At 42.9% G+C, this 15,581-nt stretch overlaps 1 protein-coding gene across 5 annotated transcripts in view; it reads right to left on the bottom strand.

The window, feature by feature from the left end:
• The window catches only part of PIKFYVE (phosphoinositide kinase, FYVE-type zinc finger containing), a 99,338-nt gene extending 86,861 nt beyond the window's left edge, over window positions 1-12,477 (bottom strand). For 3 of the 5 annotated variants that reach the window (XM_074968028.1, XM_074968030.1, XM_074968031.1), the window contains exons 1-4: window positions 12,378-12,477; window positions 9,176-9,357; window positions 7,324-7,494; window positions 2,103-2,221 (exon numbers count right to left, since the gene is read on the bottom strand). In XM_074968028.1, coding sequence (XP_074824129.1) covers window positions 2,103-2,221; window positions 7,324-7,494; window positions 9,176-9,347 — 462 coding nt within the window. In that variant the 5' untranslated portion in view covers window positions 9,348-9,357; window positions 12,378-12,477. Of the gene's footprint in view, window positions 1-2,102; window positions 2,222-3,070; window positions 3,342-7,323; window positions 7,495-9,175; window positions 9,358-12,377 lie in introns of those variants that run through there. The other 2 variants (XM_074968029.1, XM_074968032.1) reach the window with 2 other exon arrangements.
• Window positions 12,478-15,581: the final 3,104 nt, after the last annotated feature.

Here is a 15,581-nt window from a genome sequence, read left to right as displayed (position 1 = left end):
TTGATCACACACCCCTGAAGACACTTATGTCCTATACAGAAGACACATCGTTTCAGAATGTGCAGGACCTGAAGTGGCTACCAAACTGAAGTGTCTTTGTCAAACGAGACTGCTTTGCAATATATTTGCAACACAGCAGAGGGTGCCCCAAAAGCAGCTTTGACTGAGTCAGTGTCTCTGGTGCTGCATGCACTAGTGCAAGGTCTTTTAGCGTCTGATGTGTGTTTCAGACAAAGACAATGTGCTCTATAGTCGAGTTGTACCAGGACCCACAATAAGAGAACACTTGTTTGAGTCATTTCACACAGCAGCTGAAGATCTCCGCATTCAGAGAGATTCTTATTGCAGTTTGTTCAGATGTTGCCATGGTGATTACATGTAATTGCAGCCTGCAAGCAAGGATCTACAAGGATCACATAAAACATCTCATGGCTTCATTGGGTCACATCAGCAAGAGCTTGACTGTGATGACCTAATCTTCCAAGCGTTTGGGAAATGCCTGAAAAGCTGTATCAGGTCCTTCTAAAGCTGCTGGCATTGAACTCTGAAGAGTTATCAACAGTGGATTCTTGACTTTATGTAGTACCCTGTAATAACATGTTAGTGAAGGGGAGCCCAAACCCCTTTCTTCACTGAAGCAAAGAGAATCTTGTGCCAATACAATATTTCATCTCTTCTGATGAAGAACAGCACAGGTCTCCCCAAATGATAAATCAACTTCTCCTTGCTGACATCTCCAGTAATTCATCTTGAGTGGCATGCTTAGGTCTACCTAATTGATGTATTTGGGTAATTTAAAAAGAGAGCTCAACTTTTCTAGCCATGTGCATTCCTCCCTGGCCAGAGCATTCATAACAGGGTAAGAGCATTCCTCAGGAGGTTTGAAAATTGGTCTACCCAAGAGGAAATTACTCTGATCCTTTCATTTTTGTTTCAGACTTCAAAGAAATGGAGGTCCTGATCAGGAACTTCAGAACCAGCTGCAGGCCCTCTTTCCTGATAATGGAGGAATAAAATGTAGATCAACTTCTCCATTCAAGACGCTGACAGAGCCACTGCAAAGTCTGTGACAAGACCCTGCCACAGAACCTCTAGCCAGCCAAAATCTGCTGAGTTCCTGTCTCTGCAAAGACCTTGAAAATTCCTCTCTCAGTTTTATCCCTGTACCTTTGCTAATCAGGTAACTACTTCATGATGGTGAGGAAAAAAAACAAAGTATCACAATTGTCTGTTGAAGAGAAGGACTTCAGCCTTCAGCCTGCTCGTCCCCAGTTAATCATCACATGGAACATCTTTTGTCAGCACAAAGGTTGCATCCAATCTGCTCAAACACAGCCTACATGCTAAAAACCACCTAGTTTGACCCCTTCCCCATTTTATTGTTAATGAAGATACACTACTGCCTGCTCATACCTTGTCCCCAGGCTTGGCTATTCCTGTTAGGTCTGCTCTGCTCACAACAGAGAACTTCTCCAGACAGCCAACCGCACTGGGATATGAAGGGAGGTGGAGCTAAGTCAACAGAACCCATTTAACTTTTTCCCAGCAGGATCAACACCTGCTAATATGGTGGAGTGTTTCAGGCAAATATTCCCAGCTTGTTACACTCAGTTTGATGTGATTGTATTTAAAGTGCTGTTACTTCATTTGAAACTAAAGTTAGATTTCCAGAACTTCAGAATTAGCTGCTATTGCTACAATTACAAGATTTCATGTGCTCATGGTTAGATCTTGGGGAGCGACATCATGAAATAGTATAGAAAGGGAGGAATGAGGTCATCCTGCTCTGAAAGTTCTGGAAACTCTAATCTAGTAAGTAATTCAATAGGAAAAAAAAAACCAAACAACGGCAAGCAATTTATATCAAAAGTTGACTTCACCAGTTTGAATTTCTCCCCGTTCCCCACTCAGATATAGCAAGTTTACTCATACTCTGTTCTCTTGGTTGGGGGGGGCGGTGTTACTAGCATTCAGTAGAACTTCATAAGGTTTTGCTCTTTTCCATTGGCAAAACATGGAACACAGCAACACAGAACCCTTTAACATTTTAATTTCTATATGCTTTGACTGACCTAACTCACTTAAAACCCTTGATGTAGTACCTGGCTTTTCCCTTCCATTATTTCTTTGAGACGTTTTAAGACCGTGCTGAGACTTCTAAGCTGAACAGCTGTCCGAGGATCATGGCCACTGAGAGAAGGTTCCACTTTCCTTCGTGTGTCTGAAGGGAAGAGAAACTTATCGTCACTATTGAAGGCACTATAGAAATGTTTGTGTCATATAACGCAACATGCCGTTGGAAAAAGAGAAGAGTTCACTGGGTATGTAGTTTAGGAAGTTAGAATTTGCATCTTTACTTTTTTAAAAAAGAGCTGCCTTATGTCAGATACAGAGTCAGTAGTAATCTGCATCCAAAGTAGCTTGAATTTTTATGTAACTACATATCTGTTCCCTCTAGTATAATACCATAGAATCTAAGAACTTAAATAGGCATCACTGCTCAAAACAAGTGGTAGTTCTCATCCAGTGTTTTCTAAAAAGAGAAATGCAAATTCTTATACAATGGAAGTCTCATTTTAGAATATCTTCTAAAGCACTAATAATCACCAGATTGCAGCAGAGAACTTGAATTCAGTCCTGTACTGTATATAAAGACTTAATTCAAGACTATTTCAAAACAGCAATAACTATTCATGCAAATCCCAGGACACAGCTGAGAGTCTCCATTGAAACGGCCAGATCCATTAATAAAAAGAAGTGCATCCACAGGTTTTACTTCACCAGCTTGATCATAATAGCCATGTTTATAGTTAAACTTAAGCCACTTTTCTCCATCGTTTTTCTGTTTGTTGCAATTAGTTTCACCTACTACTTGGTCACAAACATGAAATTAAATCATTGACATTTAGGATGCAATAAAGGGTCAGTCTCTTCAAAACGTTTACAACAGGATTCACCTTGGTATTACGGAATGCATTTTTTTCCGGCCTAATATTCCATAGCAAAGCTTTGAAAGAGAGCACTATTTCTCTACATTGTTTGCTTTTCAAAACAGCTTAAAGTTTCTTACCAGCCTCCTCGCTCTCCATCTGACAAGCATTTTATTTTGCTCCCTCTAGTACAGAGAAAATAGACATGGCTGCTTTTTGTTTACGGCTTTATATATCACTGATGTCAGCAGGAACGCTGACAGCACTGGCAAGAGCGCATTAGTTAACTGTTGCTGTGCAGTAAAAATTAGGTTCTGACTTTTGGGGTGGTGATAGAAGAATCCTTGTCTTTAAAGCACCACAGTGAACTAAAAATATCTACTAGGAATCTATTGAATGACCTCATTCCTAGAAAATTTGTCGATCAGCCCAGATGCAAGAGAACATTTAGAGATTTGTCCACACAGCCACTACAGACCTGCAACAAGAACAAAATGTTTTTTAAAAAAGATTCCAACAAGTGTTTAGATCTTGTTATACCTTTAACCACCTGGAATTTAAAAGCCAAACTGAGTGTCATTTTGGAGTATGTCTATAGTATTTGAGTCTGATATTTTAACAAGATTTAAATGAATGTAGGATTTCAAATGAGCATAAATATCTTTACTACTTTAAATCTTAAGATCTCTTCCCTGTTTCCAGCAGAGTATTCCCAGTATTCTGCAGAACAGCCTGGAAAGTAAATGCTTCAACTTCCAGATGGGCATGTGATCTAGTGACATAAGTGTTACTTAAATTATCTCTGCTATCAGAGGTATCAAAACTTCCACATGAACCAGCCTTATTGTACCATTTGGTGTGCAAGTACCAGTCAAAGCTCTTTTTAAACAAATGGTTTCAGGAAATAAGAATGTTTAAATTATGTAAGCATATTGCAAGACAGGACAAGAAGGTTCGTGAAACTTTCTATTTACATAGCTAACTATATACTAGTTAGAGTAAAAGTTAGATTTAAAAAACTAACAGGTCAAAAGGATAAATGGACACATACGGGGCTCATTCAAGTGTGTGTACCACCACCAGAGGAAACAGTGTTAAGTAATTTAAGAGACATTGACCCAATTTTAATATCAGTCAAGTCTCAATTCCCCTGCGTGAGTCTCTCCTGCGACTGGCTTCGCACAACTGAGTGCACTGTGAACAACATGAACAGAATCTAGTTGGATGCAGTCTCTCTGCTATGGTTTTCAGTCAGTTCCTCCCAGGTGATCTCTGCTGTCCTTTACTCCCAGTTCACGCACTTGCCATACCCCATTACCTGCTTTCTCTGTTACAGCAATCTAACACAAATAGCGTTACTGAGCATGTTTGAGTAACAAGCTAGAAATGCTATTAATATTAAATGCTGATACTTCAGCTGGACAGCTTATGAAGATCTACTCAAAGGGGATAGCAGACTCGTGACATTAGCTCTGGGTCATGCTGCCTTGGTGCAATTTGGACCATGGAACTTGGCACACAGATGTATATTCTAACTCCAACAGAAGCAGTTTGAGTCCATAGCTTCTATATGAGAAATACTAATGCCTCTTGCCCTCCTTCGCCCCACACCCTGTGTAATCATTTACATTTGTGCAATGGTTACATGAAGGGCAGGACAACAGACTCAGGCCTAAAAATCTCAAGGCTGATCATTTTGGCTACACTCAACAAATGTACCTTCAGAAAGCATGGCATCCAACTGTATCTTCTCAATTCCATTTATGTAATAGCAGTTAAGTAAAAAGGTAATTAATGTTTTGGGGCAAATTTAGCTTTAATACAACTATAAGTAGAAAACAGTCCAGATTTCAAGCGTGAGCTTCGCTTTCAGCTTACCACTTTGTTGCTAAAAATGTTTTTAAGACAGTAATTTCTGCTCCTTCTCTGGAATTACAACAGTAGTTAGCTAACAAATACTATCCCCAGATTTATATGACTATCAGTTTCACAGAAAGTTAGAACAGGGGTTGAAATGGGGACTCACAGGTTCTATTTCTACCTCTACCATCAGCTCAGTAAGGGCTTTGGAAGTCATTTAGCCTCTTTGCACCTCAGTTTACCTGCTTATTTAGGTCAGGTTTTAATTGTCTGTGAAAGGATTAAATAGTCTACTTCATACTAAGACCTGTTATAATTATCTTTATAACATTACAACACCTAAAGGTGAGGGGCCAAATTCACAGAAGTATTTAGGGGGCTAAAGATACCAAAAAGGTGTCTTGTTGGATTTGAAGAGCATATAAGCAAGTTATGCACCTAATTCCCATTGACGGGAATGGAAATTTGGCAACTTACGTGATTTTGTAAATCCCACCAGACACCTGTCAGCATTTTTCATCCCCCTAAATATCTTTGTACATCTGCCCAAGTACTTTACTTACATTTGTAAGCAAAAGAAGGGGAAGTCTACCCAGTGTTTTCGGAACCCCTGCCATAAGTTCCAGAGACAGATGTAAACCTGAACACAAGACTCCTTTAAACATGTTAGTGTCAGCACCTTAAAAGGCAGAAAGAGCACATGGTAAAGGAGGAAATTGATCCTGAGGAGGGGGAAGAGACTTGAAGGTTTTTTTTGTTGTTGTTGTTTTAAGAAGAATATGGGAAAGCGGGACAGACTTCACAATATCCTTTCAAAGAAAAAATCCTGATCGTTTACACCCTTATTGCATAGTTCGTGTTTTATCCCTGTGGTTACATTTTACCAGACTTGTGAGATATGCAACAAGATATCAGGCCATGTATTGGAATACACGAAGGCATTATAAACAGAATTTGAATAGGTTCTTCTTTCTAGAGGTAACCAGCAAGTCACCGGGAAGAAGTGTGAAGTTCAGCGTGTCTATGCAGACACAGTAGCTTGTCATGTGGTAAGTGTAAGGCTGCAGCAATGCCACACACTACCTGTGTGGACCCTGCTGATAAGAGCTACGTAAGTGCACATCCAGGAACTTTTAGGGCACATCAGCAGTGTCCACACACACACAGCTAGTGCGCCGCAGGCTAGTGCAAGGCAAATGTACACCTCTGCTTGCCACGCGGAAAGTGCTTGTGCAGTTAAGCACTTAGATGTGAATCAGGCCCATTATATCTCTGTAACTCTAGTCTTGCCCCAGTTTAATTCCAGGTAACTCAGTGCATTTCAATGGAGTAATGCAGTAGTAAGTCAACCTCAGTGAGACTAAGAATCTATTTTGTGGCAGCTTACTTCCAGCAGAAGCCAAAACCCAAGGCCGCCTCCTCCTCTCCTCACACACAATGCGTCCAGCCTATTGGATAGGTTGGATGCCTGAGAATTTCTAAAGTTGTCTCAAAAACAGCAATTACTTCACCTACCCCAAAACATAAGAGCAGTTAAATAGCACAAGCAACACTACTACAAAGCACAGAGAATGAAAATGAATATATCCAGCTGGAACATCATGTGGGACTAAGGTAGATAAAATGGTGGCTACCAACATTGGAATTTTGCCAGAATTAGACACTTCTACTCTTCTGGAGAGTGCCAGGGAACCTTAATAGCCACAAGCTGTCAAGACCTGGTTCAATGTCCCATGAGAGAGCATTCCTGACAGTACAGTACTCTAGCTCCATGCTGAGGCGTTCCTTTAGTAGGAATCAGAAGGATTGTCAAAGCCACATCATGAATGAACCACCACCACTTGCTGCAGCACCTCTGTTCTTTGGAGGGCAGATTCCAGCAGTGGTAAACGCATTTCAGATAGCTGGCTAGAAGCGATTCAGTATGGCGTATGAGTATCATCACTAGATCAGGCACTTAAAGCACTTTCTGCAAGTGCCCGTTGCATCTCCTCCTCCTCAAAGATGCAACAAGTGAATATTAAGGGTTGTCTGAAACCAGAAGGACCACGTTTTGTCTTGTTAGGACTGAGCCCTACAATTCATTTTGAGGTGTCAGTTCTGTTTTCTTAGATTTCAGCAGAATAATTAGGCACTTACACTTTTATCCAAAAATGCAACCCAGGCTAAGTAGAGACGACTCAACATTTTTGACCTAGGAGTTTCTGCCAGCCTTACTTGAGCAAGATAACATTTTGTTAACAATGATAATAAAAAGCTGTGCTGGTCAAGTTACTACGGTGTCTTGAGAGAAAAGCAGACATGCTCATGAGGAGGAGAAGTTGCACCTTAAACAGAAGGTTATGTAGCCTAATTGGCAAGCAGAGCCAGGAATTTCCCAAGTTTTAATCCCTGTTCTTGCCTTGGGAAAGTCACTGAAATGCTCTTTACCTTAGTTTCCCCACTTGAAAAGTGGGAGTAGTACCTTCCTCCCAGGATTAGACAGCACCCATGTAAAATACAGCAAACAATATTAAAATTAGGCACACATTACCTAAGGTTGTAGAAGCTCTACGTTGTAGCTCCCCAGTAAGCTGCTTTTTGTATGGAACAGGGGACCTCAGAGACTGTGCCCTTGAGGTATGCTGAGGACTGGACCAAGTCCCACTCAGTGCCTGCTGCTCGCCCTGGCCACTCTCTGCAGGAGATGAAAGTCTACCATCATCTAAGTTTAAGAACAGCAAGAAACCAACAGTTCTAAAGTGAAGGAGAAAACTAGCACCACAAGCAAGCTTAAAGCTAAAGAAGCTTTATAGATAGTTCATTTGAATTATTATTTGTAATATGGCAGTGCCTAGGGGATGCAACAGGGATCAAGGCTCCCATTGTGCCAGGCATTGTACAAACACAGAACTAGGAGACTCTTCAGGGCAGGAACCAAGCCAGGTTCTACGCTTTCTCATTTCACAAGTATTCTCTTCATGAAGAAAGAATTGCTAAGACAAATTATAACAAGTGTAATTCTTCCACATAATAATCACGTATGAATTGCTCTTGCTACCAGCCTGTCTTTTGGAAGATAGATCTTTTGGATTGATTTGAAAGCCAATTTTTTGAGTACCGTGGCAACATATTTAACATGAATAGAGCCTCTTATTAGTAAGTCACCTTTTTCAAATAGAAGTTTGAATATAGCTAAGCTGATCTTGCTGGTTTGAGTAACATACTCATGTTGTGTCTTATTTATTTCAGCAGAATTTCCACCCTTTAAACATTTTGTGATCCTGGCCATACTTATCCGATACAACTCAAATTAACCTGCTCAATTTTTAGTGTTAAAATTCACACCGGCATGTCAAGTTTGGCCCAAAGTTTTGCACAAGCTTGTTTTTACTCAAAAAACCCCACGTAACTTCAACATCCAACCATTGGATCAAGTTAGACCTTTCTCTACTAAACTGAAGAGTCTATTATTACAGATTTGCTCCCCACTTAAGTATTTATAGACTGTAATCAAGGCACCCCTTACTCTTCTCTTTGGTAAGCTAAATAGATTGACCTCCTTGAGTCTATCACTCTAAGGCATTTTTTTCTAATCCTTTACTCATTCTTGTGGCTCTCCTCTGAACACTCTGCAGTTTATCAACATGCTTCTTGAACGGCAAATACCAGAACTTGACACAATATTCCAGCAGCAGCCACACCTGTGCAAAATAGAGAGGTAAAATAACCTCCCTACTCCTACCTGAGATTCCCTGTTTATGCATTGGAGGATCGCATTAGCCTTTAAAAATACACTTCAAGAAGCAGTTCCCCTATGTGCGTTATTGAAACTTCACCATTTGGAGACCACAGACATGGTGCCAGATTCACAGGGGATGGGCAGTAGAGAAAGGCAGGGCCAGGGGTAGAATTTGAACCAAAAATGCTCATCTCACTGATGAGGGCAGGCAGTGGTAGGCTGCTTCCATCCCTGGTAATTTCTTCTAGGGAGGTGATCTTTACATTCCTACTAGGACTCCATAGAAGCCCTGCTGAAGGAGACTTATTAATGCATTTCCCCACCGGCTAGTCCCCACCCATAGCTGGCTGCTGCCAGCTCTCAACCTGGGTAGATCAGAGGTTGCAAGAAACGCACATTTCTACATTTTCCACTCCTGGCAGACTTAATCCCATGACCAAGGTTCTACCACCTTGCCAGAGAGTGAATCCGGCTCATATATTCTACTAAAGTAAAACAAAAACTCTCATAGGAGCCTTCCTAATCATTCATTTAGCTGGCTGGCAGTCTGAAACCATGCCCTCATCTCATGAAGTATCATAGTTTGAAATACTAGTTATGCATTAACTTGGAAGGAGGACATTTAGGCACAATTAATAACTATTGCTTCATAACGAGTGTTTACCTTTGCCAAAACGAAAGAGATTTACAAAGGAGCTGTAGGCAGATTTAAAAGGAGGCTCATCTTGATCAGGAGTCAATGGTTTGAAATGAGTGAGATGAGAGGGACTGCTAGGAGAGCGAGGCAGATCACTGACACAGTCCAGTGTTGGAGATTGTCTGTCATCTGTGGCCATCTCATGTGTCCTGGAAAAGAATTTAAGTGTATTATACACACACGCTTTACAAACCTGAATGTGATAAAGCAAGAACAACATCCAGTCAACTGGAAGACCTGTGAAACTGGATACCAAAAGTGGGCTCTGCACTGTTCTGATTACACACCTTGGTTATTGGTCCAAAGAGAATGGCTCTTTTACCTGTCAAGAGGAAGTTATGATCTTTGCAGAGAGGCTGTGTTTTGACTTCATATTCTTAGGAGGAAGAACTAGAAGTAACAGTTGAATTCAAGAACTACACAGGTCAGGCAACAATAAGGAAATAGAAATTAGGATCACAAATTGTTTTATGGGCAGCTTAGAACTCTAAGGAGATAGAGCTTCTAATGCCAAAAAGAGCAGAACTGGAAAATCAAGTTACTGTTCAATGAGTAAGATATCTTCCCGTGGAGGGAAAAAGTCAGTGTAAAGACGGATGTTCAGTGGAGCGTAACTAGTTAGAGCAGTGGCCAAAGCTGTGGTTCATGAGATTAGACACAGATCATATGCAACTCTTTCAGAACTTCCTTATCTTCAGACAGAGCTGACAAATAAAAAAAGAACATACATATGCAAAGGTATCTTTGCAAGGAAATCAAGCAAGTTCTTGGTTTGCTTTTTCTTGCTAGTTTGTGTGGTAAGATTAGCCCTTATTGCAGGGAGTGTGGGAGATCCCCCAAGCTTGGTTTCACACTTCGATTTCTTTTGCTGTTCTAGGATTGTTTTCTCGCCTCTCTTTTGAAGGGAGAGGGTAATCATTTCCAGGTTTTACAAGAAAACTGCAAATGTCCTTAGGTAAGTCTGAGGTACCTCAATCCTAGACTGTAACACCCCCTCTACCGTTCTAGTAGCTTTGCATCACAGAAGCCTCATGAAACTCTGCCACACAGATTCCACAATACAGGCACAGAGGCCCACGTCCTCAAAGGTATCTAGGCTCCTTTAGACTTCCATTAAAGTCAACTGGAGTTAGGTGCCTAAACACCTGTGAGGGATCTGGGCCAGTCTTGTCAAATTTAAACAGCATTTTCAAGAGGATTACTTTTAGTGGCTATTTCAACTCTTTTCTCTCTGGTACTGCATGCCACAGCAAATTAAATAATGGGCAGGTAATGATTCCTCCAAAAATCATCACTTATTTAAGGTCTCCACGTGATGGTTTCTATCAAAAGTGTATCTGGACGGTTAGCCAGCTCAACAACTGCTACCTCTATAGCGGAGTAACCCTTCCCTCATCTCAAACATACACACTTTTCTCCCTTTCTTCATACTGCAATACAAGACAAACACATAGTTTTGTTTTATCAGAACAAGGCCATCAGAGGCCTTGGGGGGGGGGGGGGGGAAGAGCCCAGTCTCATCACCTGAATGTTTTAATTAAGCAAGGTAAGTGGACCAAGTCATTTATCTTCAGAACTAAGCAATACAAAATCTGACAGGAGAAATATTTTACTCCATAAAGAACAATGGCTGGATTCTGTGCCTAATCAAAAGGGCTGGAGGAAGAAAAAGGATATTTGCCATTAAGTTAGATGATAATAAAAAACTCTTCTATTTAGTTTCAGAAGCAATTGGTAAGCAAATATATCCACCCTTCCTGCACAATAGTCCACTTCTCCTAGGTCAAGGATTCCATCAGACATTCTTCTCTGCTCCCCCCACATCCTCAAGAAACAGATGGAAATAGTTGCTCACTTGTACTCGGTTCAGAAACTACACAGTCAAGAGGCACATGATACCAATCAACAGAGTAGAAAGAAAAACAGATCATGGCTCTCCCTGTGGAGCCAGGAAGATAATCTAAAGTGACTTTAGCTATGGTCAAATTTTGTCCATATGCCTCATCTATAACAAACACAGCGTTAGGTAAATCAGCTACTACGCTGCCTTACCTATGTCTTTGTGCATTTTTAAAATGCATGGATATGTAAATATTGTGACTGTCTATAATACAGATCAGACAGGATACCAAATTATTGGTTATAACAGCTCAGAGACATTATGGTGTAACAGGTCAATAAATGCACTTAACCAATTGCTTTCTTGCTATTCTGGTATTACTTGTAATCCATTACATGTATTCCAGGTTTAAAGGCAAAGTAATCTTAATTTTACTAGTCTTTAAACTGCATCGACCACTTCCAGATTAGTTATAGAATATCACCTTTGACTATCCTGGAAGTCTATCAGTTGCCACACAACCTTGTCACAGGAAGGTAAACATTTTCCCCCTCCCCTCTTTTATATTGCACATAATTCAGCTCCTGCTGCCAGCAGTTACTGCTGTCTTTGCATCACTTGGTTTTAGAGAGCATTGTGAGATGCAGTTTGTATAAAAGGTAATGTTTTTTGAGAGACAAGGAGGGAGTGAGGTAATATCTTTTACTGGCCCAACTTCTATTGGTGAAAGAGACAAGCTTAGGAGCTACAAATGCATCTGATGAAGTGAGCTGTAGCTCATGAAAGCTTATGCTCAAATAAATTGGTTAGTCTCTAAGGTGCCACAAGTACTCCTTTTCTTTTTGCGGATACAGACTAACACGGCTGCTCCTCTGAAACCTTCTTCTTGGTCTCCGAGTTTTCTTGTAAGCAGAGGGGCTCCCTTTAGCCTCAAGCGTCATACAGGGGCACAAAAAAGTCCAAAAATACTCATGTGCATCGTTATGGGGGGGGTTCGGGGGGAGGGAAGAGAAGCAGGGGCGATACTCGGACTCCAGAGATCACCGCCCAGCTTCCCGCACAAAGCCAGCAGGCTTCCTGCGCGACGTTTCCTGGCGCAGGGTTTGGGGGGGGGGGGTGTCCCTAGCTTTAAACGCACCCCAACTTCCACTAGCTCCCGTGAGGGAGTACGGGCCACTAAGGCAGCAGCAAGCCTTTGATCGCCGGGGAGGCGCTTTCCTTGCCGCCCGGACGCAAGACACGACAGCGCCCCCGCCCAGACCCGGCGCCGGGACTCCCGGGGGGGGGGGGGAGGAGCAGCGCCCCCGCCCGGGACCGGGCGCCCCGTACCTTATGCCGCTGCCTCAGGCCGCCGCCGCGCGGGGAGCACCTCTCATACCGGCCGGGGCGCGTCTTGAGTCTTCACCATCAACCCCCGTGTCCGCTTCCCGTCTCTCGGGCCGCCCCCTCCTAGCAACCGGCCTCCACGAGCCCGAACCAATCGACAGCCGAGGGCAACCAGACCGCGGCAATCGAGCCGCAGAGCAATCCACCCAGGTGCCGCCCAGCTTTTGCCACCTCAGAGCGCGAGGCTGGCTCAAGTCCCTCGCGCGTGCTGGCCCCCGAGATCCCTGCCTTGTCCTTGCACGCACCCCGCACTTGGGTTGCTGCAGATCGTTGGCACCAGGAGGAAGCATAATGGAGCGGAGGTGGGCAGAGGGCTGGTCTCATAGAGCAGTGAACCCCACTGCATTTTAATTTTCCTGCACGAGTAAATGTTGGGGGTGCCTCCTTTTGGGTCTTTGTGGCGTCCTGCATTTGGGCCGGGGCAGGTTAAGAGGGATCGAGCTGAGCCCTCCAGCCTGCAGTGTTTCCTCTTACACCAGCATTGACACATGATCGACACAGCTTTTATCTAGGATTCAAAACGGAAGGGTCTATGCATGGGTCCATGTCTATAACTCTCTGTAAATGAATTGTGGACTTCACCAGGCAGATTTTATTAAGCAAACACTCACACGCATTTACAAACTCTGTTAGCAAAGGTAGTAACCTAGAATGGGGGGGAGAGGGGGGAGATTGAGTGGGGGATGTTCAAATCCTTGCAATTTAGATTCCATCTATGCTCCAAAACCCCGTTCATTTTTACACCTGGTTTGAAAACTGGGAGGGGAAGGAGAACCATGAAATTATGGCAAAGAATTCATCCTTTTCTAGTCAAAATGTGAGTGAAATGTGTGATTACTATTTCAAGCATAGTCAGAGGATGGGATTTTCAAAAGTTCTTAGCCTCGGCATAACTCCGCTCTCGTTAAATTCAACATTGACATTCTGATGGTTTCCAATGATAGCACAGTTGAGCCAACACTGGACATTGTTTCAAAATCCCACCCCTGGTGTATGCAGGACCTGACAGTCTGCTGTCTTGCATAGTTATTCACACCTGTACATAGTGGGTGCCAAAATGCAACCAAATCTCACTTCCCTCCTCATCTACTTTGGACACGTGTAAATGACTATACACTGTGCAAGTCCCACAACCCCTAAATTAAACAAGAGGAATCAGTCTTCTTCAGACATATAACCTCCAGTGTCAAAGCCAACAGAATGTGTAAACATCATAAGCTGAACAGCACTGGAATGCTTTCTTTTTTCTCTTTTTTGGGGAATTGGGGGGCAATGGCGTTTGTTTAAATTCTTGCAAATTAAGATCCTTTTCCTGCAAGCACTTCTTCTCTTCTATTCTATAGAGGTCCTTATACTGTGTGATGACCTCTGTAGCATTTGAGCACCTTCCAGTTGTAGCACTTTGCCTTTAAATAATGTGACTAACATCTCTCACATATTTATTCTCTCCTCCATGGCCCAGGGGGAGAATTTTGTACAGCTAGTTGTCTTGGAAAGGTATTTTTGTTAGTGGTAGTAGTTGTGGTTTTTGTTTGGTTGGGGTTTTTTTTAGTATACATTTATGTTAGAGAAGATCAAAGAAGTGCACCTTGCACTGGGGTGTGGTGAGGTTTGTGAGGTTCCTGAGGGAGTTCATTCCACAGCCTCAGGCCACCCCACAGAGAAAGCTCTGTCTCCTGCACTGACAAGCATTGCTGTTTTTTGGAGAGCATTCCCCTGTGCCAAAGGAGTGAAGTTCTCAATCACAGTCTTCACCCCAGAGCTCTAGGCAGTCTTTTAGATATCCTGGGCCCAGGCCAGGAGTGCCTTGAAAATAAACACCAAGACCTTGAACTGAATTCTCAATATTCTATGGGAAGCCAGGATAGAGAGTGGGGGACAGGGCCTATGTGTTCATGGTAGCCTGTATGGCTGAGGAGACTTGCTGCAGCATTCTGTACCAGTTGGAGTTTCCCATGTGCTGAGGCTTCATGCTCAGGTACACGGCATTGTTGTAATTCAACTGAGAAATGATGAAAGTGTGAATGAGTGAGGCCAGATCATCATTCTCCAGCATGGGATGGAGCCTTCTAGCCAACCAGAGATGTTAGAAAGAGACACTCCTGGATGCTGCCACGAATACTCTTAAACTGAGGACTGAATTGACCAATTGTGTGTCTGTTCCTTCAACCAAAGGAGACTGCTACTGCACTTAACTTTAAGCACCAGAAGTCTCTTTGAACTCAATAGATCATGTGTGCAGGTGTCTGCAGGGTCAGGGATTTACTTTTTGGGAGGAAAACTATAATTTTGTATCCGCTATTATTTTCTTAATATCTTGCACTACAGCATCTTTTGTCTGACATTCTCAAAGGATTTTACCAACACTAATTCTCTGTTCAGTGCACTGTTTTAGTAGCAGAGGACAGCCTGAAGATGCAAGTAGAATAAGGTTGGAAAATGCCCATTCAGCAGTGCCCTGTGGCCACATTACACCAGCACCTTTCTGGGGAATGCCCATGGCACAGAGATCTCCCTGGCAGATTCACACTGATTCTGCCTCTCTTCTTGCAAGAGCTATTGCCATAGGGTCTGTGTTGGGGTAAACCGGGGTGTGTGTTGGCACAGCCAAGGCATTTCTACAGCCCAATGATTCCCCAGCTAATGCAAAGCTCAAGCAGGCATGAGTTAGGGCTGCCTTCAGAGCTATCCTAACCTGCACCAGGCACTGGCCCAACCCCCAGCAGCCCCAAGACATGTGGGAGACAATTCACCTCCTCTCAACCCCTGTGCCAAGGTCTGTACAGAGATGATTCTGGCCCAAAAGGAGCAGGTTGACAGGAGGCCCCAGCAGAGAAAAGTGAGTGAGAGGAGGGATAGGAAGGAATGAAAGCTGGGTTGTGGGCAGAGCTGTGAAAGGCAGGGCTAGACACTGAAAACTGATGTTGGGGTCTGATATCCCCTACAATAGGGATAGTCAATAGGTGGACCATGGGGCCAAATCCAGACCGCCAGATGCTTTTTATTTACTTATCATTATGATTTGTTTTCTTTTCTCTGGAGTCTGGACCTTGACCAAGAATTTGAACCTTGCCAAAAAATAACTGACTACCCCTGCCCTACAGCCTGACACAGGACCACAGGGCTATGGTCTGAAATGGGGGGATT

Source organism: Natator depressus, chromosome 11 (genome assembly GCF_965152275.1).
Source record: "Natator depressus isolate rNatDep1 chromosome 11, rNatDep2.hap1, whole genome shotgun sequence".
NCBI lineage: Eukaryota > Metazoa > Chordata > Testudines > Cheloniidae > Natator > Natator depressus.
The sequence above is the reverse complement of the archived record's forward strand: the minus strand, read 5'-3'. Positions and strand labels throughout refer to the sequence as shown.